The sequence below is a fragment of the Poeciliopsis prolifica genome, unplaced genomic scaffold (genome assembly GCF_027474105.1).
Source record: "Poeciliopsis prolifica strain line A6 unplaced genomic scaffold, Auburn_PproV2 SCAFFOLD019, whole genome shotgun sequence".
Classification (NCBI taxonomy): Eukaryota; Metazoa; Chordata; class Actinopteri; order Cyprinodontiformes; family Poeciliidae; genus Poeciliopsis; species Poeciliopsis prolifica.
The window spans coordinates 6,081,443-6,105,550 of NW_026562394.1; the positions used below are offsets into that span (position 1 = coordinate 6,081,443).

Here is a 24,108-nt window from a genome sequence, read left to right on the forward strand (position 1 = left end):
CAACCCACAAGACCTGAGCAGCTCAGTGCTGCACTGTGTTACATTTAGCGTTTTCTGTTATCCAGCACATGACTGGTGACTGACACTAAGCCCATTGTTGCACTGACAATTTGCATTATCTATTTCTTTCTCTGGTTGTCTAGAGAATACTTGTTGCCAAGATCTTGTCAAAATTACACTGAATTTGACTCCCAAATGCATCCACATATTTGAGTCTTCAATCATCTCCTCAGCTTTACACGCAGATTTATCCAGTGTTTGTACCTCTTAGCTTTTCATTTTTTTGTCACGTTACAAAAACAAACTTCAACGTGTTTTATTGAGATGTCTTGCAATAAACGAGTGGAATGAAAACGGTGGTGGATTATTATTATCTCTGTGCGTCGACCGAAATATTCAGTTTTGATATAATCTGACCAGAGCGGAGAACCTTATTGCATGTTTACTATGTAAGATACATGCATTTAAACAGAATCTTATATGGCTTTATTACAACAATGGTTTTCATCAGACCACTTTTTCATATGAGGTAGATCTGTGTAGTCCATGACCAACAGCTGTGATCTCAGCAGACTACTTACTACTTCTTAGGTGACAGGAAAGGCCTTATTTAAAGGAAGACAAACTTTTTGGCAGTTGTGTCATACTGTCTCCTTTTTCAAATGATGAACTGAGAAATGTTTTTTGGATTTTAGACACTGGATACTAAAATCCAACATTTGGGGACTCAGAATAAATAGGGCAGATGTGAATAAAACACTAATATATTTTTGATTTGATTCGCCATCTATGATTATAACCAGCTGTTCCTTTTCTTTCAGTTTGCCAAAACACACAAGTATCTGTAAGTATACTCATTTAAATCCCATAGACACAAATTCAAATTTGTGCTTGTACAATGTGAAAGGGTTCACGGTGCATCAGTACTCTTGCAAGGCATTACACAAGAATAAGATCCACTGAACCAAGACTTTTCGGTCCTATTTATCTCTACACAGTCCTTTCTCTCTCTCTCTCTCTCTCTCTCTCTCTCTCTCTCTCTCTCTCCCATTTGCCTGGCGTTGTTTGTCATTCCCCCTCTTGCCAATGTCTGCCCCTCACTGCATCTCACCTAACCCTATCACCTGTCTGCCGGGCCGATCGTCATCATCAATTAGTCCGAGCTTTTATAGAGGGCAGCTCACTGCCAGGCGTTGTTGCTTTTCTGCGGGCCAGTCCTCTTGTTATATATTTGTCTGTGACAGCGCCTGCCCAGCATCTCTTTGGCAGACGCACCTGTTATCTATGTGTCAGCATCTCTCCTGACTTCCACTTTTTTTGTTTGTTTTTTGCCAGGTGGCCTGACTGTAGCCCCTGTCTTTGCTGTATTCCTGAAGCTCCCCCAATTTCTTTTTTCTTTTTTTTAAGGATTGTAAGACTGGAATTATTCAAACACATTTCAACACAAACTTCTAGTGACACTTACCTGCAAGCCTAAAGTGTGATTTGGACGTTACTAAAGGAGAAAGTGGAACCTGGTATGTATAGAAGCTTGTGGGAGGAAAGCAAGGTGATGTAAGAGACGCCAAAAGGCAAACCCGTCTCCTGTGTACATTATTTTAAACCTTCATGTTATGTGTTTTCTTCAGTAGTAGATTCTAAGTAAAAAAAAAAAAAAAAGTGACTCAGATCTATGAAGGGCTTTCTCCTTGAAATCTACTCATGCCATCTTTGGGACTGTGTTTGATCTAGCCTTGCCCTGCAGGCTGGATCAAAGAAAAGCACATCTACTGCTCGTAACACAGCATTCCAGAATCCATTTCAATGTCACAAACAAATGATCGTGAGTCCATGGTATGTCTCTCCTGCCTCACATAAGACGGTATTTTAAATGTGGAGTCATATTCATATGCTTTTAGAGGAGGCTTGTTTCTCAGGTTAAAAGAAAAAAGAGAGTATTTTAAAAATATTAACAAAATACTTAATTTTGTGCAATGCAGTGGATCAGCTAACGCCATCCAGAGGCAAATGAGTGCCTTACATACAAATTAGATGTAAGCAAGAATTTAAATTGCAATAATCATGTAAATTATTGCAATTTATACGATTGCAATAATCATGAGCATACATTACTTTCACAATGTAATTACTTTTACAATGTATGCTTAGAAATTTGGCGATGTACTGCCGGTGATAAAATTCCATCCTGCATCGATTTCTGATGTGGCAGTTAAAACTAAGACCTAATATTATATTTCTTCAAATGAAAGAGACTCTGAGTACAACAATGTGTCCTTCTACAGCAACTCATTTTCAATTGAAAAAAAATTTAATTTGTGCATTTTTTGTGTAATCGTTATGAAAAATTATGACAAATGCACCTATTTCTATTATCTATAAATTTGTGCAAAGATAGATTAAATAAACTGCATATCATCTGCATACTTATGAAATATGTCATGTCTCTTTATTTCATCTGCTAGAAGGAATATATGGCAGCTTAAAAGGGCTGAGCATTCTGCAGTGGTATGCGAGGTTTGAGATGGGTCTGCAGTCACCAACCTCAGCAGTCTAAATAATAAGTAAATAATTAAAATAGAATTAGCCGTACCAGTAATATATACTACAAACCTACATATTGACCCTTGGAATTGAGTGCACTTGGTAATCTAAAATGCATAGTGTGCATGTAGGCATTTGAGAACAATGTAAAGATGTGAAATGGCAGCAGTATTGGAGGCTGAAACAATGCAGAGCTATTTTTCAATCTAATGTAGTGCTTTAGTGCAATGCACTGAATCACTCTTTGCCACCAGTAAGCAAAACATACAACACAGACAGGGTAAATTACTCCAGCATTACCTCACTTTCATTCCAGCTTCCCCTTTTCTGGGTAATCAGCTCGGGCAAATATGTGCAGTGCAAAGAACTGTGAATGTGCGAGTGTCTGCATGCAAATTCATGTGCGTGCGTCTGTGTGTGTCTCATCTGAGGAAAAAATACCAGAAGGCAGAGTGGAAACAGAGATAGGGAAAGATAGGGCGAATAAGTCGGCTGCCCTCTGTGCTTACCTGCGAATGTGGATGACATATCGTCAATGACTTTCTGGGTTCCGCTGGTCTTGAGTGCAAGTTAGAGTGAATAATGTGTCTCATTCTTGTAGAACAAGTGCAAATTTTGCCTCTGGCTTTGTCTGAAATGCACCTCTGCTGACTTCAAACAGCTGTATTGAAGTAAATTGGGCTAATCCCAGCTCAAAGGGATGCCTAAAGTTCACAAAGTGTGGGCCCTGCTTAACAAAGAAGCAGGTTAATTAAGACTCACACTGACTCATTCTGCCCGATTCCTGGCTCAAAGAACCCACTGCACTGGCTTAAGGTAGCCGCAAACAGGAATGGAAATGAACGAATAGCCCCAAGGAAGACCACACTTATTCATTGTGGATGAATAAAACATTTTCAATTGTGTGTCTGTTACTGTGTATATGGAGAGACTTCATTGCACATTTTCACAGAGACGTGATTGCTGTGCAACACACGAACTTTGCCGCTTCACACTTTTGTTCAAATGCAGAATTCTCATTAAGTGTGGTGTGAAATAAAAGGTGTCAGCTCTCGGACCCAAAAGGGCTAATTATCGGCTCTAATGGCTGGAGTCAACGGTTTCTTGAGCAACCATCATGCAATATCACACATTCAAAGGTGATGAGGGGTAAACAAGCACAATGCAAATTTCTAAAACCCTTTTCCTTGTGCCAATATCGTTATGCACTATGATTTCTATATGTTATGAATTATGATGGTGCTTAATTTTTAAGCTACTATCACTGTTGGATGCAAGGGCACACTAAATACTGTCGGTTAAACAAAAAACTGGAGACATTGTACTAATTGTGAAATTTTGTTTTTAAGGACTTAAAACATTTAGATATTTTAAGTGATATGAAAACTTTATTTTATATAGAGAGAACTGATGTGTGCAGTTTTTCCACTATTTCAGTAAAATCTAATCACATCTGTTGGGGCATGTGCAGTAACATGACAATACTTTGTGGAAATTCAAAGTTTTAAGAACTTCAGTCAATGTGTCAAAACCAAACAAAAAAAGCTGTTTTATGCTTAAAATATTCTGTTTTGAAATGATAAAGGGGGAAAAATCTCTTCTTCTTTTTTAAATAGAACAAATGTTTCAAGTATGAAACTCTGTGCAGAATTTTCTAGATTAACAACATAAAATACACCTTCTGATATGAGTAAATTGAGCATAATATGGGCTTTGTTGAAAGCCTGCAGTCAGTTCTACGCAGAGATACTAATGCTATTTTACTAACGTTATTTTTGAAACAGCTTACTTCAGCATGTTTTTTTCTTATATAAGGAGGTCTTTGAATTGCTGTAATGGTTTGGTAAAAAATATTGGAGATATTTTGATGGTGTAACTGTCTAAACGCTTTAAAATACTTGATTCCAGTCAGTAACCCATATGACAACCCTGCAAACTGAAAAGTTGCATGTGATAGGTTGCTGTTGCTTGTTTATTGTAAACAATGTACAATAATGTGAGATAGTTGCACAGTTACTTTCATGTTTTTGTTAATGTTCATCAGTTCAGAGATTGTAAGCACAACATTTTCATATCTTTTTTGTGCAGCTTTAATTTTAATTTTACATAAAATAGATGGCTCCAAATCATTCTCACATTTGGACGTAGAGTTACATCAATTAACGTAAGTTGTCAGTTGCAGCTGCCTAAAGTAGAAGCTTGCAAGATTGAAATTGTAAGCAACTAGCTTTTACCCAGTGATAAGTAAGCATTTAGACATGAGTGATGATTTATTTATGCAAATAAAGCATGATCTGGATAAAACGCAAGGTAATTTTTCAATCACGGTAATAAAGGGGTAACTATCACCTTCCTAAGTCAACTTTGATGAGCTACACAGAACACAAATTGTCATGTGTTATACATTTATCCGGCGCAGGATATTTCCCAGCATAATTATTCCTTTGAAATCCACATTTTCTGAAATGTGAATGTCTGCCCAGGCTCAATAACAAAATTGTGACACACACCTGAGAGCGGTTCAACTTGCCAAGACCGCAAGGAAAATTCCCAGTGTCCCAGCTTTAATTACAATATTACCCAAACAGGTGCAGGCAAATGTGAAAGCAACCGTAAGGGCCTATGTTGAGATTTAGGAAAGCTACAGCATTATTCTAAATGAGACTAGTCTTTTTTTTTTTTTCATGATTTTCTAAGCGATTGTGGGTTTTCAACTTTGATTCTTTTCATCAAACCATGTGTAATAGTTTAAATGCATATTTCATAGTATTATTATAACTTTTCTATGGTTTGAACAATGTCCCCCAAACAGATATTTGTAGTAATATTTTTATCACGCTTCATTTGCAAAGAGGCTTTAGCTCAGTAGGCAGAAAATGAGCTGTCCATGGTCCTGAATTGCATTGGTTCCAGACATATACAGTGCATGAAAGCCATTGATTACAGCTATGGTCAAAAAAAAAAGGTCTAGTATAGTTTTATATTCTATTTCCTACTTTCATGAAGTTTGTTTATGTGCCTGATATTGTATTTATTGAAACAAATAATTCAACGATAATGTTTTACGCCATTTATTTTACTATAAGGCTGTCGGTATACTGCACCCTGCAGTCTCATTTAGAGGGAAGTATGACTTTTGTATAACACTATGCTATACTCCAGAAAACACATTTTAAGAAATCTTTGCTTATGTGGGTTAGTCTAAAGCAATTAGATGGTGGAAAATTTTTCCATGGAGTCTGACGAGATCAAATGATTCAACATTTATGGCGGTACTACTTCCTAGTGTTCGGAAACAAAACAAAGGGTTGCTTTTGCACATATAGCTGGCACATGCTTTGATAGTACTGTGATCTAATTAGGACATCTAGCACATCTGTTGGGGCTTTGGCACCCTCAGCGAGCCTTTCTTGGCTATAAAGTATTTAAATATTCAGCCTCGGGCTGTTCTCAGAGCCAGTATTCAAAGAGGAGATGCAGCTCTTAAAATTTTGAAAATCCTCTAGGGAAAATAAAAAACATAATAATAATACAAAAACAATGGTAGTAGATTTTTCTTTGTGAAAGGAAGACTGCACATTTAAGTAAATGTGTTTTTTTTTGTTTGTTTGTTTGTTTTGGTATTCATATAAACTACCTGCAGCCTATTGTGTGTATAACCACGTCTTAGTCAGAATGCATTATGGTATGCATGTTTTCACTTTAAAATATCTCATTATCGTGAAGGATGTACATTATTACTGTTACACCTGGGACCTCGTTCACACATTCTTAAGTAAACCATTATAAACAACTGATAAACAGTCATTAAGTCAGTTGCTTAATAAGCCTGAAACATTATATCAATAATTAGAAAGTTATCCCAGTCTGATGAAAAAATAAATAGCTACACTTTCTTGCCAAACAGAAGTATTGCTATTTTGTTTAACTTGTTTTCAGCTTCTTTTAAATGGTAGTCTAATTGGAATAGAATAAAAGACTTGAACCAAAAGACTTTTAAGAAAAATGTTTCTTTCATCGTGAAAAGAGTTTTGACATTTCCCATTCAAGGTAAGAAGTCTGTGTACATGTTTTTCCAAGCGTAAGTGCATGTTTAGCTTTTATGCACATGTTTTCAGATCCCCCCTCCTTCACCCTGTCATTTTATCCCTATAACAAACTAAAGGCTAACACCTCAATGATCAGACCTGACAGATTATGAAGAGTTGCTTCTTGCCCCAGTTTTGCTCATATAGTACAAAACCCGCTGCAGGCAGTAAGCGCAGTTCTGACACATCATGCCCTGATCTGCCGGAATTAAAATTTAACAATCTACATTTCTCCACCACAGTGTAAAAGACACATTGTTTTTTTTATGCCTGTTGTACACACCGAACTTTACTGATTGAATGAATATTTAAGTGCTACATTTAGTATTTACGGAAATTATCATAGAATATTAAAATTTTGTTTGATCTAAAACATTTAAGTGTGACAGATATGCAAAGACATAAAAAATCTGACTGGGAACAGATACCTAATTTAGAACACTCTATGTGAAATGATAGCGTTATAAAGTGGCAGATTTACTGCTATAATTTTTAGTTTTGCAGCGTTATCAACTAAATTAAGCAACAATCCCCATATGCTTACCCTTTTTGAATTTTTCTTTTTCTGTCCCTGCCTTGGTTCCAAAACTGGAATAAATTCTTCATTGTTAAATCAAGAGTGTTGAAAATAAGCTCACCAAGATCATTAGTCAATAGTAGAAAGTCAGTTGAAAAGTGGACTAGAACCTATGACACTATGCATCATTTTTAATATATTTTGTTTGACATCTCACTTAAGCTAGATACATTTTAACCTGCTTTAAAAATGCTCAATATTCAATCATATGCTAATAAAGACAACACACACAATGTTGCACACAAATGTCCATGTCACAGCTTTTATAAACCAGATATGTAAATACAAATGCAACTATGAAACTGTACTCTGAGCTTTAGAGGAAGAATGAAAGGATTTTTGGCTTCAAATGGATTTAGAGCTAATAAAGTTAAATTCAAATCCTTTTGTGTTCATAATCTGCGAGCAAACAAGCAGTAATTTTTAGACATAATGTCAAGAAATGAACTGTGCCTCAAACTCAGATGCCTGATCACATTTCAAATGAAAAGCCATTGTTGAGAGCAGCACAGTTAATTAACGCAAGGGCACGACTCTACATCTGTCATATCACTTGGCAGCGACTTTAATTATATATTTTGGTCAATCTGTTCTTCCTGATGTGAGAGGGTACGCCATACACGAGACAACATCTGCTTAGGTATGTCACATGAGCTCCAGCATCTGCCTGTGTTTTTCTTTTTTTTTATTTTTGCACTGACTGTCAATCACTTGAACCATTCCTCATCCTTGTTTGTATTTATGAAGTTGAAAAACTTCATACGCAGCACTGTCAAGAGCTGAGAGCTTACAGCTGCGGCGCAGCCACAATTAGCGCTGCTCCAACTAAGCAGCGAGCCGACACACACAAGCCATTGAGATTGGCACTACACACAAAAAACCCAGACACACCCTGTGGCTCGCAGTCATTTTGGTCCCTTATGCTGTCCGTCAAGCAGACAGTGGTGACTCTTCTCCAAACTGACTCCACCTACCAAAAGGCTTGTGATCACCTAAACTGTCAGCAAGCATCTGCTGGAACCATCATCCAGTCAACTGTGAGGCTGGCACTCAAGATGTCTCCACAGAAAACGTGTCACCTGCACATGTTCAGAACTCAATGTCGCGTTTTCGCCTTCTATTTTTGCTAATTTTCTTTTTCTTGTTTGTATCTTTTTTTATGTGGCAAACATTATCTCCAAAGCCTTAGAGAGTGTCAAACTGTTTTGTACCTGTGACACTGCGACGTGGGAAGCGTCTTGAAAGCTTGTGTCATCTTGTGTTGGGTGGAAACAAATCAGTGTCAAACATTTTCAAATAATGGCCATTCTTTAGAAAAAAAAAAAAAAACAAAACATTGTGGCAACATGAATACAACACTGTTAGATCTGGTTGTTGTGTGATTCTTAAATATATTGCTGGGTGTAGTTCAGAGATGTCAGTCATATTAGGTTGCTAATTACACTCTATTTGCTACTGTGGTTGTTTATGCAAAAGGGTCGCCCTATGTTATGCGGTCTTTTGAAGCAAGGCATCTAGGAAAAACTATCATTTTTTTTCTTCTTTTATCACACTGCAACAAAGTTCAGTGATTTATAAACTGAAAAAAAAAAAAAAATACAGGAGTTTCAAAAGCTCCAGTACGGTGCGTTAAATGGAAAGGATCAAGACATCTGAACATTTTACTGGATTGTATACCCCATTATACCATTTCAGGATAATAGATGCCTGCATAATCCCCATCACACTCTGCAAAGTCACATGTACTTGTCTAGTCCAACACACAACATTAACACAGTTGCAAATGACACAGAAACCTAAAGACACACTAGCTTTCCATCCCTAGACAGTAAGTTTTTTTTTTTTTTTACTGTTTGTAATCCCCTCTGAGTCTATTAATATGTTCTGTTACCATGGCAATTTGAGTCTTGCCAAATGTTGTCGAGATAAGAGGAGATAAGAGCATAAGGAGCTGGGAGATAAGAGCAAGTGACCTGTAGAGATCCAGAGCACTGGAGGTCGGTTGCAGGAGCGGAAGTAAGTAACAGAAAAAAATGGACCTCACCTGCTCAACTCTGTTGCCAGTCTGATGGAAAAACTAAATATGACAGGCCACTGCAGTCCTCTGGAGGTACAGTAAATGGACAAATAGTCTCCATTTCCACTTTTGAACCCTCGAGGGAAAGTTACATGGGAGCAAGGCAGGATGTCCCTGCAGCTGTTATCAAAAGAAACATTTTGAATAGCATGGGCACCTTGAATGGATACGCAACCTTGGATGCAAAAAAAAGCTGCAATGTACTGTATATTCTTACAAAACCAGTGCTAGCTTCTAAATCAAACTAAGCAACAGCAGCATGTCTGTTTGGTCAGACCAATGAACCAAGTTTCGTTTCACATTAATGGACCTCAGCCACTCATTATCCTATCGCCAGTTCACCACAATAGTCACTAGCATGCCTCAAATTCTTTAATTTGTCCATGGTGCTGCTTCAAACAAATCAACCTCGAGACACCAGCTGCTGCCTTTTATGTTACACTGATTAATTCGTACAATATTTAAGAGAAAATCGATGTTGTTTACTTCATCTATATGGGGTCATAACATTATGCCTAATCAGCGTTGAAGCATTATTCCTAAAACAAACCTCATTGCATTTATGAGTAAGTTAGAACACATTTCATGTATCTATTCCACTTGTGTTGTACATGAGCTCTCTTATCAAATTACACCACTGAGACCTCAACTGATTAATATTGAGAAAAACTGAAGAAAATGACAAGAACAAATCAAAAAAATTATTTTTTTCTTTTACTATTTATAGCCCAGTAATAAAATATGTGCCATTAACATCTGTTAATATACTACTTTCCTTTAAGTAAATCAAAATAATTGACAGGAGCTTACAACCAGGTGCAAATCATTCACTCCTCCAATGGCCCACTGTGTTCCAGCTGACCTTACCTGTTTGTTGTTGTACTTGGGTTGGCTGGTCTTGTAGCTGTAATCTGAGTACTGGTCTGAGCCGGTGGAGTTGTCATCTCCTCCCGTTCCAACGAAGGTGTTGGCTGCAGGGAGGTCCTGCACGGCCTGGTGCTTCTGAGAAGCTGAGGGAGATTGGGCTTGCAGTTGGATAGAAGGTAAGGGAGAGTTGGATCGGTAATGCCTACCGATGTCGGGGCTTCCCGGGGAATATGTTAAGGGCAGGTGTATGCGGGGACTGTCGTTTACTCCATCAAGATTAAACTTTAGACTCTTTTGTAGGCTGACCTCCTCATCTTCCCCAAGTGGCTTTGGGGACTTCTGCGGCTTGCCTTTTCGCCCTCGTTTGCCTTTGGTGTTTTTGGGTGCTTGCTTGGGAGCATATAGGTCTTTTGTTTCTTTTTTACCCGCTTGATAGCCACTCTTTGTTTCTCTCTGGATGCGGTGGCGAATAAACACCACCACCAAGATCAACATCACAACTCCCGCCACACCGGCCAGGCTTCCAAACAAAATGTTACTGCGATGGGCAGCGAAACCACTGTCAGGATCACCGGCAATGTCCCTGTCTAGTGGAGTGTAAAGACTGTGTCCAACTAAGGCTTCCACGAAGCTGACATTTGAAATCGTTTCATTGACATAGATGTGAACCAGGGCAGTTGCATGACGTGGAGGCTTTCCCCTGTCACTCACCCGTACTACTAAACGATGCAGCCCCCCATGTTTGCGGGTCATCTCCTTTGCTAGAGTGATCTCTCCAGTAGTGGGGGAGATGCGAAATAATTGGTAAGGATTTCCTCCAGCAATATTGAAGACTAACTCTGCATTGGGTCCACTGTCCAGGTCTTCAGCCTCCACCACCTCAACATGGCTGTCTGGAGATGCGAGAGGTGATAAGCGCCTGAAGGAAGAATTGGAGGGTTTGGTGATGACAGGCTCATTGTCATTTTCGTCGAGTACATTGATAGTGACACCAACATAGGAGGACTTGGGTGGTTCTCCCCCATCCACTGCCTTTAGTCGGAAAGTATAGCTGCTTTCTTTTTCTCTGTCAAAAGAGATGCTTGAGAGAATTGTACCTGTTCCATTCTGAACTACAAACTTCCCTCCATCAGGTTCTACGGAGAGGTGAACTCGGGCATTCTCACCTTTGTCCATATCTTGAACTGTCACCATACCCACAGGACTTAAGGGAGGCATGTTTTCCAGTACTGAAAAGCTGTACCCACTAAGCATGAACTTTGGTTCATTGTCATTGCGGTCAAGAACTTTCACCACAACTGTTGCTGTTCCTTTATGGACAGGTGAACCTTTGTCTGCAGCTGTGACCCGAAACTCATACCGCTCTTTATGTTCACGATCCAGTGGGCTTCGAGCTCTTACTTCACCTGAGTTTGGGTCAATCTCAAACAAACCTTTGATGGTTGAATCTGCAACAATATCGTACAGCAGTTGGGCATTAGTGCCACTATCAGCATCTGTAGCAGTGACATCCAAAATCCTCTCCTCGGGTTGGTTTTCTTCAGCAAAGTCAACTTCAAACAGTGTTGGGGAAAATATTGGAGAGTTGTCGTTCACATCAGTTACCTGAACTTTTAGGGAGTTTGTACTGGACAGTGCTGGGTTTCCAGAGTCCACTGCGACAATTTCTACTCTGTAGTCCCTGACTCTTTCAAAGTCAAGAGGTGTGGTTGTCTGAAGAAAGTATTTTCTTTTGTTGTCAGTGGGAGAGTCGCTAGCAGGACGAAGCTGAAAGGGCACATCTCCCGCAACCACGCATGTGACGACAGCGTTCTCGCCTTCATCTTTGTCAGACACTTGCACCAAAGCAACAGCTGTCCCCACTGGCATGTCCTCTGAAATATTGGCCACTCCGTCACTGTGAGTCACCAGACCAATTCCACGAATCTCCACAGCAGGAGCATTGTCATTTTGATCAGTCACTTCAATCGTTACAAACGTCTTAGAGCTCTTAGGTTGAGGACCCTTATCCCTTGCCACCACATAGAAAGACAAGCTGCTGATTTCCTCCCTGTCCAGTGGTCCCTTCACATAGATAATGCCAGTAGACCGATCAATTCGTAGGAGTCTTGGTACTGGGTCAACTGCTTGGTGAATGGTGTATTCAATTTCTCCATTAGGGCCCATGTCAGAGTCATTTGCTTTGACCTGTAATCAAAACAGAAGACATGCTCAAAAACCTGGACGGCATGCATCAAATCAGGGTCAAATCAGAAAGGAAACATGTGATGATTTTTTTTATTTCACTAAAAATGGATGATTACAAAACTGAATGAATAGATCAAAGTGAGCGTGAAAAGTATAAAACACACCACATACATTTCTTTATGGCCTTTCTACTTTGATCTTGGTTGTTGTGTCACTGCATCTATTTTGTGCCTTTATTGCTTTTTCCAGATTGATAGGAAAACATATGGTATATTAAAACTATTTCCTTTATGACAGTCAGTAAAGATTTCACAGCAATATGTTCAGAGAAAGCTGCACAGAACATCTAACGCCTACATCAAGACACTGTGTTGCTGTTATTTCAGGATATTTTTCATAAGAAAACAGCACCACAACAAACAATGAGCAGCTGAATTACCTATAAAACCATACTGTGCGAAAGTAAAAGCCTGGATGACATGCATACTGTATGGTGGAACAAATGAAAGAGTTAAATGATGGTATTAAGGCTTATATAAAAGACTATCAGAAAAAGAGTTACAATTAATTCAGACTGCATTCAAAATTTAAAAAAAGTTAAAGAAATGCAAGGACGTGCAAAAAAAAAAAACCCTCAGAAATCATACAATGGAGATAGTAAAATGGTCAAATATTTAAACTAAGATATACGTTATTTGAGGGGGAAAAAGTATTTTTTTTAATTTGAAGTCCTTGACACATGTCAATATTTAGACTGTAAACCATCACCTCTTCATTTCAACATCTCCCATTTATTAAAACTAGTTGGTCGAACTTTTAAAGGTGAATGACTTTTTCCTATTCTTTCCTCGTGAAAGAATTGGGAACAAAAGAAGAGTGTCATAGCTAGAATCCCTGCAATGTTCTGTCACAACAAAATTTGTCATTTAGCAGCATTTTGCTTTCTTTTCCCTTAGCAACCAATGCATGGCAGGATCCTTCCTATGTTCCTACCTTGGTATTGCTGGCTGTGTAAATGACCATGTCTTTTAAGAAACATTGAACTCAAACCAAAGTAAAGCCTGCTGTCAGAGTAACTGGTGATTGTGCAGTGCCCAAAAATTAGACTAGCCACCTGAAACTAGCTACAGAAAAAAATCTGAGAATATATTCTCCAAGATGAGTCGGTTGGTGTAATCAGGTCGCTGCTTACACCAAGTACAGCTCTATTTTAAATAATTTAAATGTTGTTTATTTTATTTTGTTTTCATTATTTTATCGTAATATGAAATGTTTACATATATTGTTCAAAATATAAATTGTTCCAAAAGCTGACCCAATTACCAGATACTATCAGCACAAGCTGAAGACTGGGGAAGAGTAACTTTGCTCCTCTGTGAGCTTATTAGTGAGATTATTCTAATTGTTCTTTGTTTTGACTTCCTTTTCTTTTATAAGAAGAAAAATACATGACTGCAAAGTCTGTTTCTTTTATTTTAGCAGCTAATGTTAAAGCCCTGCTGTTACTAATGTTAAAACACTGCCAAAGCTAAATTTACCATTAGTTCAACTATGTCACAACACTCTTCTTTTCACTCTGTGATTGGCCGTAGCATGCTAACAATACTCACAATAGTATTTTTTAGCGGCACATAAAGGAACAAGCAAGATGTAGAGAATCTTTTCTTCAAAATGTTATTGATTTATAATTTAGTAAATAGTTATTAAACCATGATTTAAAAAAAAAAAAAAACCTGTAAGAGCTGGTGGTTAGAACTAGCAAATCTTTCTTTGCTAGTTTTAAAGCTGATTTGGCCTAATTCCCAAATGTTACTCTACCAACATAATAATGGCAAAATGTACATATAATATCTTTACCCATACACCTATGAAAACAACAATAGCTAAATTTATTTTGTGTTCATTTGGTATCTTGGTTCAGTCTACACATTAGCATTAAAATTAATATAAAGCAAAATGTATGGATTGCTTTATTATAACTTTAAGAAACAAAATATTTTCTATCAACTTATACTTTAAATAAAAACAACTTAATCACAGCATTTACTTTTGCTCAAAATGTTTGTATGAAACATTAAGTTTTATAAAAAGCTTATATTGACCCGTTGCTACATACCACTTGCTTTTACAGCCTTATGTTGTCTCCCCTTTCTTTTGAAATAGCAAAATTTGCAAGTTTAAACACTTAACATTTTCCATTGTGGTTAAAATGTGGGTCTATGAGATAAGAAAATCACTGCATTCTATTTGTATTCACATATTATGCAATGTCCCTTTTTTGGAATGGAGAATGAAAATTATATTGAGACAGAATCTGAAAGTAAACTAAGTTAAATGCATTTTTAGATATTTATATTTTCTTATTTAAAATCATAACATTACACAAATAAAAATATTCTAAGGCAATCTCACCTGTAACACGGAGTGCCCGACTGGACTGTTTTCTAAAACTTCTGCGTCGTATGAAGTCTTTTCAAACTTAGGGGCGTTATCGTTGGCATCGGTAACAACCACTCTGAGCAGAGCACTGCTGTAGCGCTGAGGGTTCCCTCCATCCACCGCCTTTATGGTGAGGTCGTAAGAATCCTTTAACTCGCGGTCCAAATTGCCGAGGACGATGAGCTGTGGGAGTTTCCCTCCCCTGTCCTCCGCCACTTGTAAACCAAATAGCGTTGCTGCATCGGGGCCCGCAGTCAGCGCATAGTCAGCCACTCCATTCCTCTCAGAGTCCCTGTCAGTGGCTAGAGGTATGGAGAATAATGCCCCCATGATTGTGTTCTCAGGTACTGAGATGGTGAGCACAGAAGAGGGAAATTGCGGGGTGTTGTCATTGATGTCCTGTACTTCAATACGTCCTTCAATAAGTCGTGGGCTCTGGTTTTGTATCAGGTCTGTTACCGATACTTCAAATTCCAAGTAGCACGGCTTGCCCTTGGCCAGGGACCGGCAGTCCCGGAGGGTCTCTCTGTCTATTGGAATCTCAGTAGTGAAAATGTCTCCTGTCTTCCCATCAACTCGGAGATAAGGGGCACCCACCTCAAGCTTGTAGAGGTGACCTGAATCTGGCAGCCCCTGGTCCGCTGCCAGACTGCCTATGAGAGTGTTGGGTGGCTGCTCCTCCTGGACTCTGTAGAGGATACTGCCATCGACGGAGCCACCGTGCAGCACCACGACCCAAAACAATACTACTCGTAAATTCAGTTCCATTAGGTCATCGGAAGATCTGCCTGTAAAAAGGAAGAGAAGAGAATTTGGGTCATGATGATGAGGATTTCTCTTAGAAAGCCCACTTCAGCATTCTCCTCTAGCCAGTTCCCAAATGGAGCAAGTTTCACAGGAAATAATTACATATTTTATCTTAAAGTGAAATCACAGGGCACACATCAGCAACTCTTGCACTCCAGAATTTAATATTTAGTCAGCAGGGAAAGGGAGAAAATCATTACATTGTGATCTGGTTGCTGTACACTTGTAAAGTTATGTATTTTTTGTTAATACTGTGTAGAAACCTAAGCAGACATAGAGGCAATGGAAAAAAAAAAAAGAAAGTTACTTTTTTTTCTGAAAATGCAATAATAACCATGTCCCACAATGGCTTTGTTTTTTCTCAAAGCTTCAAGAGCTTCAATAAATATCTTGACTTTATGAATTCCATGCAGAAATTAATGTCAGAACATGAAATTAAATCTTGCAAGCACACACATAAAACAAACTGGAAAGCCAATGTGGATTGTTTCAGCTGAATAATCAAATAAAAATATAATACGGAATCTCACAACCAGAGAGACTCATTATTTCTGTATTATACCATTAGACATTGAGTGGGGGAGCTGTGTGAGCTATGTGTGTATTTGACTTTGTGTGTTATGGGTAATTGAAACAGGAGCAAATCATTGAGGTTAAGCATCATGGTCTGGTGCTTTAGAAAACTTAATGGTGGAAACGTTTTTTAACCACTTTGCATGTGCAGTGCATCAGGGGAGTGTAACACCAACAATCATCACGTGTTGTTCATGTGGATGCCTTCAGTGCCTGCTGTGAGTAATACAATGGGTTCATGTTAGTGATGCACTGTTTGAATATACAGATCAATACTTGCTCTTACAGCTGAGGGATTAGTCAGGCTAGACCAATCCATAGCCAATACTGTTGCTCCGCCTGTATCTTAACAAAATAATTGAATTTCCTTGTTTTTACTTGAGCTGATAAAATAAAGGAAAACTGAAGACTGCATAGCCCATTAAAGGCTCTAGGACATCATATTTTAGCAAGAAAATCCAAAGTTTAAGAGGGTAAAACATGACTACATTACAAATACCCTTTTGATTGTTTTCTAAGCAAATAAGTGATTTTCAAGCAATGTTTTCGAAAGCAAAAAGAGCCTCTCAGTGCAAAGATGTCTTGTAAACAGATTGGATAACTTCTCGATAAGAAATAAATACTTTTTTACAACAATTTGCCAAGTAGATTTGGGATGTCTTATTTGTGACACACAGAGCGGATTTAATGAGCACTTTTGTTACCAAGAACATCTGTGCAGAAAATGTTAACACTTTTGGATATGAATGACCATGATTTAGCAATCCTGCAAGTAGCAATTGTCTGTAGAAAAGGCACACAATAAAGAAGCAGAAAGTGTGTAGCTATGGTCAATGTCGGAGCTATAGTTTTGTGTCGGCCAGTATGAAACTCCAGAAGTACATGATTTTAGTGTGGTATGGTGTGCTTTTTATTATTTTTTTATTTTTTGCCATTTTCTTTTATATAAAGTTAATGCGTGGATGTTGTTTTCCAATTTTTGACTGTACTTCATTATCTTTGATGCAATAAATTTCTATGAGGCAAAATGAATCCATCAAAATCATGATGTTGAGGTTTTCCTTTGATGAGTGTTGCTGCTAACATCATTGGAGAGTCAACCACATCTCTGCCATGCACACAGTCTGCACACTTTCAGGCCTATGTTCATAATAGTGAGGAGCCAACTGTAATGGAGACATTCCAAATTGGGGTAGAACCAAATCAGACATTAACTGGTTGTAGGAGACTTGACAATGGAGAAGCAGCTATAGTTCCTACAGCATGTCCTAGGTCAGGGGTGGGCACTCCTGGTCCTCAAGGGCTGGTGTCCTGCAACTCTTGGATGTCTCCCTGGTCCAACACACCCGAATCCAATAGCTTCATCACTTCCTAAATGGGTTCTCTAGAGTCCTGATAATGACCTCATTATTTGACTCAGGTGTGTTGAAGTAGAGACACATCTAAAAGTTGCAGGAGACCAGCCCTCGAGGTCGAGGAGTGCCCACCCCTGTCCTAGGTCTTCCTCTGGCTCGTCTCCTGAGGCGAATGCCCCCAGGAGGCTTTCAGGGGGCATTCTAACTAGATGTCTGAACCACCTCAACTGGCACCTCTCAATGTGGAAAAGCAGTGGCTTTGCTCTGAGACCCTCCCGTATGGCCAAGCTTCGCATAAGGGAGAGATCAGACACCCTAAAAGTCCCTGAATTACTTAAATTCCTCCTCGTGAGGCAGGACTTCTTCTCTGGCGCAAAAAATACTTCTCTACCCTTTTCTGGCTCATGACTATGCCCTCGGATTTGAATACACTGATTTGCATCCTGGTCACTTCACAAATGGCTGTGAATTGTGATAGCAAAAGCTGGAAATCATTATCTGATGAAGCCAGTAGGACCAAATCATCTGAAAAACCAGAAATAAATGCCCTCAACACCTTGGCTGTGTCAAGAAATTCTGTCCATAAAGGTTATAAATAGAATTAGTGACAAAGAGGAGCCTTGGTGGACTTTCAATGGCAATGAGCCCAACGTACTGCTGGCAATGCAAACTAAGCTCTGGAATCTAACAGCCCTTATCAAGGTACCCCATAAAATATTAAAACATTGTGAAAAGATTAAACACTGGAAACTCACAGGACTACATTTACATTACCTAATTAACTCAAAACACCTGCAAAGGTTTCTGAAGTCTTTAAATGATCTCTCAGTCTGGGTCAATAGGCTATGAAATTAAGGGTAGGACTGCTGACATGATAGATATCCAGAAGACAATCCTTGACACAGAGTAAGCCACAACAAGTCAATGTTAAAGAAGCTAGTTATTCACAGAGTGCTGCATCTAAGTTACCAGAGCAACGTCGACTTGCATTACCCCTCAGCACTACCATGGACTGATCCTCTCCATGCTGCATTGATGCAGTAATTTATGTACATGGAAGCTCAACCAAGTATTGAGTGCTTAAAAACAATTCTTTTTAAAACCTTGACATTTCTGTTTAAAATATCATGTGCTATTTTTATTGATCTTATGGAACATTCCAGTCTTCTGTGGTACTGAATTTGTTTTTTTATTGTCTGTATGCCAAAATCATCAAAAGCACACCAAATAAAGACTCAAAGTATTTCTTTCTCATCACACATGTAATGAATCTCTGTAATGTATAGGTTTCACATACTGAGAAAATTATAAAACTGATTATCATTATTCTTATCTGGGATGTACCTGTAAATATGTGAATACAACCATTTGAAGCAGACTAAGTAAAACTCATCTCTCCATTTACATGAAATGACAAGCTAGAGAAGAATAAAATGTTTTTTTAGACTCCAAAGCCCAAATACAGAGAAATCCAATGAGAAATCCCATTTTCTTTTGAATACATTGAAATTGGAAGTGCTGGTATTGATGCACTAATTGCTCGTGTATTGATGTGTAAGCTTTTACATTTGTGGGGGGAGACCTCTAGTCAATGTTGCGTGAATGGTGAGGGCTGTGTGTGTGTGGGTGTGTGTGTGTTCATGAGTGAATGAGGAACAGACAGGCAAAATGACAAACAGCAAAGACACTGTGGAAAAACGGTCCCTGTTGTTTAGACTAACATTATTATCGACACTGTAACACTTGTGACACCATTTTAGAAATCATCACAGTTGATAGAGTGCAGCGTTGCTTATATCTATACCTCCCAAAAAAAGTATGAGCAATATTTTTCAAAACTTATTTTGTAATAAAAAGGCCTTATGTAAACAAAACGTCTTCAGCGCTGCTGTTTCTTTTGTACTGAATTAGACTTAGTCAAAATATACTTGTTGCTTTGCTTGTTCAGCTTTAGGGAGAATCTGCAAGAGATGTTTCTCTTGAGTGTTCTTCTGAGTTCTTCCAGGTTTGGACGTCAGAGGTTCTGCTTTTAATTTTAAAAACATTTTTGCATTTGAAAATGTGTTTGTAGCTGAGATGGTGTAGCTCATGCTCATCCTGCTGTCAGTGGTGACAACTTTACTTCAAAAGTTTGCAAATGACCATGATTAGGGTCTGAAGTTCTAAAACCGTGGAGTCGTCTGTGAGGTGAAAGTTCAGCAGCTTTCGCCTCTTAAAGTTAAATGCGGCGCTCGCATCCAAGTGAAATGTTGTAATTCTTTAACTTTGTTTTTTTACATACTTGTTGAATCTGTTATTATGTCTTGACAATATGGTATGAAACAGATAATCTGAGACAAATATCAAGCTCCTCTGCTTTATCCAAATGCTCCCAGGGCTAACTAGAAAGAACCAATCAGAGACATTTGGCAGGTCTTAGCTGCTCCTTCTCCCGTGCCCTCTCTGCTATCACTACAGTTTTTCCCTGTCAACAGATCCTGTTGTGAATGCTCAGGCTAGTTAGCATAGCCACCACTAATAAATGGTTTTGCTGTAATGTTAAGTTGTCTCTCCAACAACAGAGCAATTAGCAATGAGTACATGAGGATGAGTGACAGCGTCAAGAACTTTCTCCTGGCTCTGATTGGTTGTTTTTGGTCAAAAGTGGTACATTTCTTCAGATGGCAATAGTGGGAGGAGGCGGAAGAGATCGATCATTTCACATTTTACCTCATATTATAATGCAATATAATTTGGTTTTGACAAATATGTGAAAAAAACATGTTTTTTACAAAAGTTACAGACTGCAGCTTGCAGCTATATCTTCCTCAGCTTCTATTTTCATTTAATATTGACTGTTGAGTTTAGTTCTTTACAAAATGGCCATTTAGACATAAAACCCCTAATTGATTTCATTATGTTTTGTTTAGCTGGAACTGTCCCTCAGCTATTACAGCCACTTCTAACATGAGCAGGCATGCTTTGATAGTGACATGATTGTTATGGTTGATGACACTCATGACTTAATGCCTTCCAGTTGGCCTCATGCCTGTCTTCCAGATGGCTCTGTGCCTGGCAGCCCAGTGAATTGGTGTTTTCTTTTTCTTTGTTTACATTGACGCTAAAATTAATGTTGTTAGTGAAACATGCTAACACATAGCAAGAGTTTCTTACAGTGAAACTATGTCTTTGACATTTATTTCAGATTTTATACCTCTGAACATTAGACCAAAGGCTACCACATTCTTTTTTTTCCCCCCAAAGTTCTCAGAGAGTAAAGAAAATTTCTACTGAGGCTGGTGTCTGCCGAATCGTGTCAGACTTCGAGACCTGCTATATGTCTCACAAAAGTTCGCTTCATGAGCAAAAAAAAAAATCAGAAGTTAGAAGTGCTGAATACGACCAGGAGCGGCGTTTCCTGCTTTTCAGCGCTTTTTCCCTTAGAAAAGGTTGGTTATCATCTGCCAGCCCAGATGGTGTGGAGACCCAGAAGACTAACAAGCTGATTCGGGCCGATCACAAATCAGCATAAAATCAAAAAGAGGAGCAAGAGGTTACTTATTCCATGGACCGCAAATGTGTTTGTCTTCTTAGAGCCTCGAGAACTCCCTTTAAATCAAATGTTTCATACTGAGTATTGAAGTAAAGGTCTTAGCTTCCACTTGAATAAAATGTATAATAATGGGGACAATGCCTGCCATGCAAGGCAAAATATTTAAAAATATTCAGGAGGAGTAAGATGGAGAAAGAAGAACATTTTAAGGCTTTCAAAACTCAACCTGAAAATGCCCAGAAGCAGCGGTAAGAAAGAAAATGCTTTTTTTTGCCATCAGTGAACAGCAAATTATGAGTTGAAAATTCTACCAAAACTTTTTTGGTTGCTGCACCACAGGCAAACTTTAATCTGAATAATATTTGATAGAAAAAAAGAATGCAAATGCAGTAAACGTGATGCATTTTCTGTAAACAGTGTGTTGTTTTTTTGGAAAGCTCTTATGGTTCCAGAAAGCCAGTACTAATTGTTTTTCCATTCACTACTTACCATTCTGATAACAATGTTATTTCCTTTTTAAAGTTGAAAATGCCAAGAAATGTACATATTGAAACACCTCATTAAATGTGACCAGGAGATGGAGGGATATTTCAGGAAGTAGCACTTCTAATACAATCAAGCGATCTATAGTCTGAGCAGGGATATTAATTTAACTCGAGCTCTGAAGCAGCACTCAGCAAACAGCCACATGGTGTGATCAGCCAACGGTCCAGATGGTTTCAACATAGAGAGAAAACTGAAGGCATCCCACAACACTGTATGAAAGTAGGTCTTCAAAAACAGCATCAAACTCCATGATGGGATTTTTGCCTTCAGAGAGGAAGGAAGTATATAAGAAGGGACTTAAAGCTGACTATAACTGCCAAGATTCAAGAACGTCGCCTGTTAAAATCAGATTATTGAAACTATTGCAAGGCCACTCCATAGAGAAACATCTTCATGACTCATTCTCAGCGTAGCTTCTGATAAACAAATATGCCTTCACAATTTTAAGATAAATCAAAACAATATATATATTTTACTGTTTCTTACAAAACCATCTTATGGTCGTACATTCAAGCTTCAGTGTAATGTAGAAGTGAGGCATGGGCCAGTTACTAATATCAAGGTTGAAGATGTTATGATTTTGAAACCTTGAAAAAGTACTGTCATATTGTTTCGACGTTTCAAAGAAATTCTAAAGACATGTCAGGGAAAGTGCAGGAGTGATGAGACTGTGCTATGCCTGTGAATTGGATGAAAGACATCTGTTAAATGCTTACAAGAAAGACAAAGATTGCTGTGTGAAAATATTTTCGTTGAACAATCTCAGACAGTCACGGCGGAGAAAGTAAAGAAGCACCAGGCATTACGTGCTAAGATAAAAGTAGTTTAGAATTAATTATGGCAAGCTATGGCCAGCTTGTCTGTTAAAGAAGCAACTGCATTTAGAAGCCGCTTCATCTATATTTGTTCTTTAGTCTGGTAATACTTTAGGATTTAGAATGCCACGTTTTTATTAAGCTTTTCTCTTTTTCGGTTGATTTTGATAGCTCTTTAGAAACTATAATGTAAGAAGACGCAAAAACATATTTCTTAATAGCCCTCCAGCTGTGAGTGGTCACTAGTTAGTGTTAGTCGCAGAGTTTCAAGCTACTTGTGAAAAAACAATTTAAAATGTAAATAAATATTTTGAGTCATCATTAATTTTACATAGAGGCAAACACCAAGTTCAGAAAATACTTAAAATGCTTTAATCCACAGCTAATCCTCAATTCTCCAGCAGAGAAAGAGCTTTGTGCAAAATCTTTTTGTGTGTGTGTGTGACTAAAGATCACACTGGTTAAATAAAAAAGGGAGAGAAGATTTTGAGAAAGTTGTAGTAATTTAAAGAGAAACTGCGCAAACAATGATGCACTTTTCTGTATCCTATTTTATTGTCTCTTCTGCTGAGCTCTTCCTTAGCTTGCAGATATACCAGTTTCTGTCACTGATTTTCAAAGACAGCATAATCAGCAACTACTCCTTCTCCATAAAGGCTCACCCAGTACTAATGTTGCATTTTTTGGTCACTGTAAAGGAGGTGAAAGACTTACCCTGCTCCAGATGAAATCTGCACGCCTTATGCCACCCGACTGACCCTAAATGTTCACGAGAACACGTCAAACTTCTGAGTCAACGTCCCTGCGCCGCCTCTAAGTGTGTGGCTGTTCTCAGGAGAGCCCGCTTCCCTGCACAAATGAAGCTCAGGTTGCCGAACTCCGCCATGCCAATGACCTGTGAAAAACTTACTACATGCTAAACTTACTCCTACACTAGCCACAGGAAAACAGAAATATTTTTAGCGCTGCTGAAGATCAGTTCCTGTTCATTCATCCTGACTCTGGGTCGACCTTCCTAAAACACCTTCACATGCGTGTTGCTACAAAAACCTTTTCACTACAGGCAGCTGTCGAAAAGTGTTTGTAAATTATGTTTTCCAGGCAAAGCTAATCATCTCACCATGAGAAAAAAAAAAGAAAGAAAAAGAAATGCCATTTTGCTATTATTGGCTCTGATTATTACATTCAAATGTAACCTAATGGAGTTCCAACAAATTCACAGAGGGACAAAGTGAGGGCCTTCATGTAGTTCATCAGGTAGTGCATTTGAAAATCAGTAACATCATCAGTCAAGTGCAATTCCAATCATTTTATTTTTTTTAAGTGGCATAAAGTCTTAGGCTGTGAAGTTAAATGTTTTGCATTGTTTTAAAGGGTTGTCGAAGATCTAAAGCACTTCTGGATTGAAAAGCAAAAAGACTGTTAGTGACTTATTAAATGTGTGTTATACTACTAAATATACAAAATGGAGATAGTTAACATGGATGAATAATGTAATCGTGTTGCTGCGCATGTCTGCTCTGGTTGCCATAGAGACCGACTCTGTGCATCCTGAGTCAACTCAGCGACTGACTGGGTGACATTTGGTCTTTAAGTCGGTTCCTCGGGTCCAGCAGGAATAACAACAACAACAACAACAAAAAAAAAAAAAGGACTCCGGTGCAGAATGAACTGAGGCATCAGCGTAGATGATGTAGCATGCGT

The 24,108-nt window shown here is 38.5% G+C and overlaps 1 protein-coding gene across 1 annotated transcript in view; it reads right to left on the bottom strand.

Moving 5' to 3' along the window:
• Positions 1-24,108, bottom strand: part of pcdh1a (protocadherin 1a) — a 119,702-nt gene that overhangs the window by 91,955 nt on the left and 3,639 nt on the right. The window contains exons 2-3 of the mRNA XM_055043662.1: positions 14,750-15,564; positions 10,151-12,337 (exon numbers count right to left, since the gene is read on the bottom strand). Of these exons, the coding sequence (XP_054899637.1) occupies positions 10,151-12,337; positions 14,750-15,544 (2,982 nt within the window). The 5' untranslated portion in view covers positions 15,545-15,564. The remainder of the gene's footprint in view (positions 1-10,150; positions 12,338-14,749; positions 15,565-24,108) is intronic.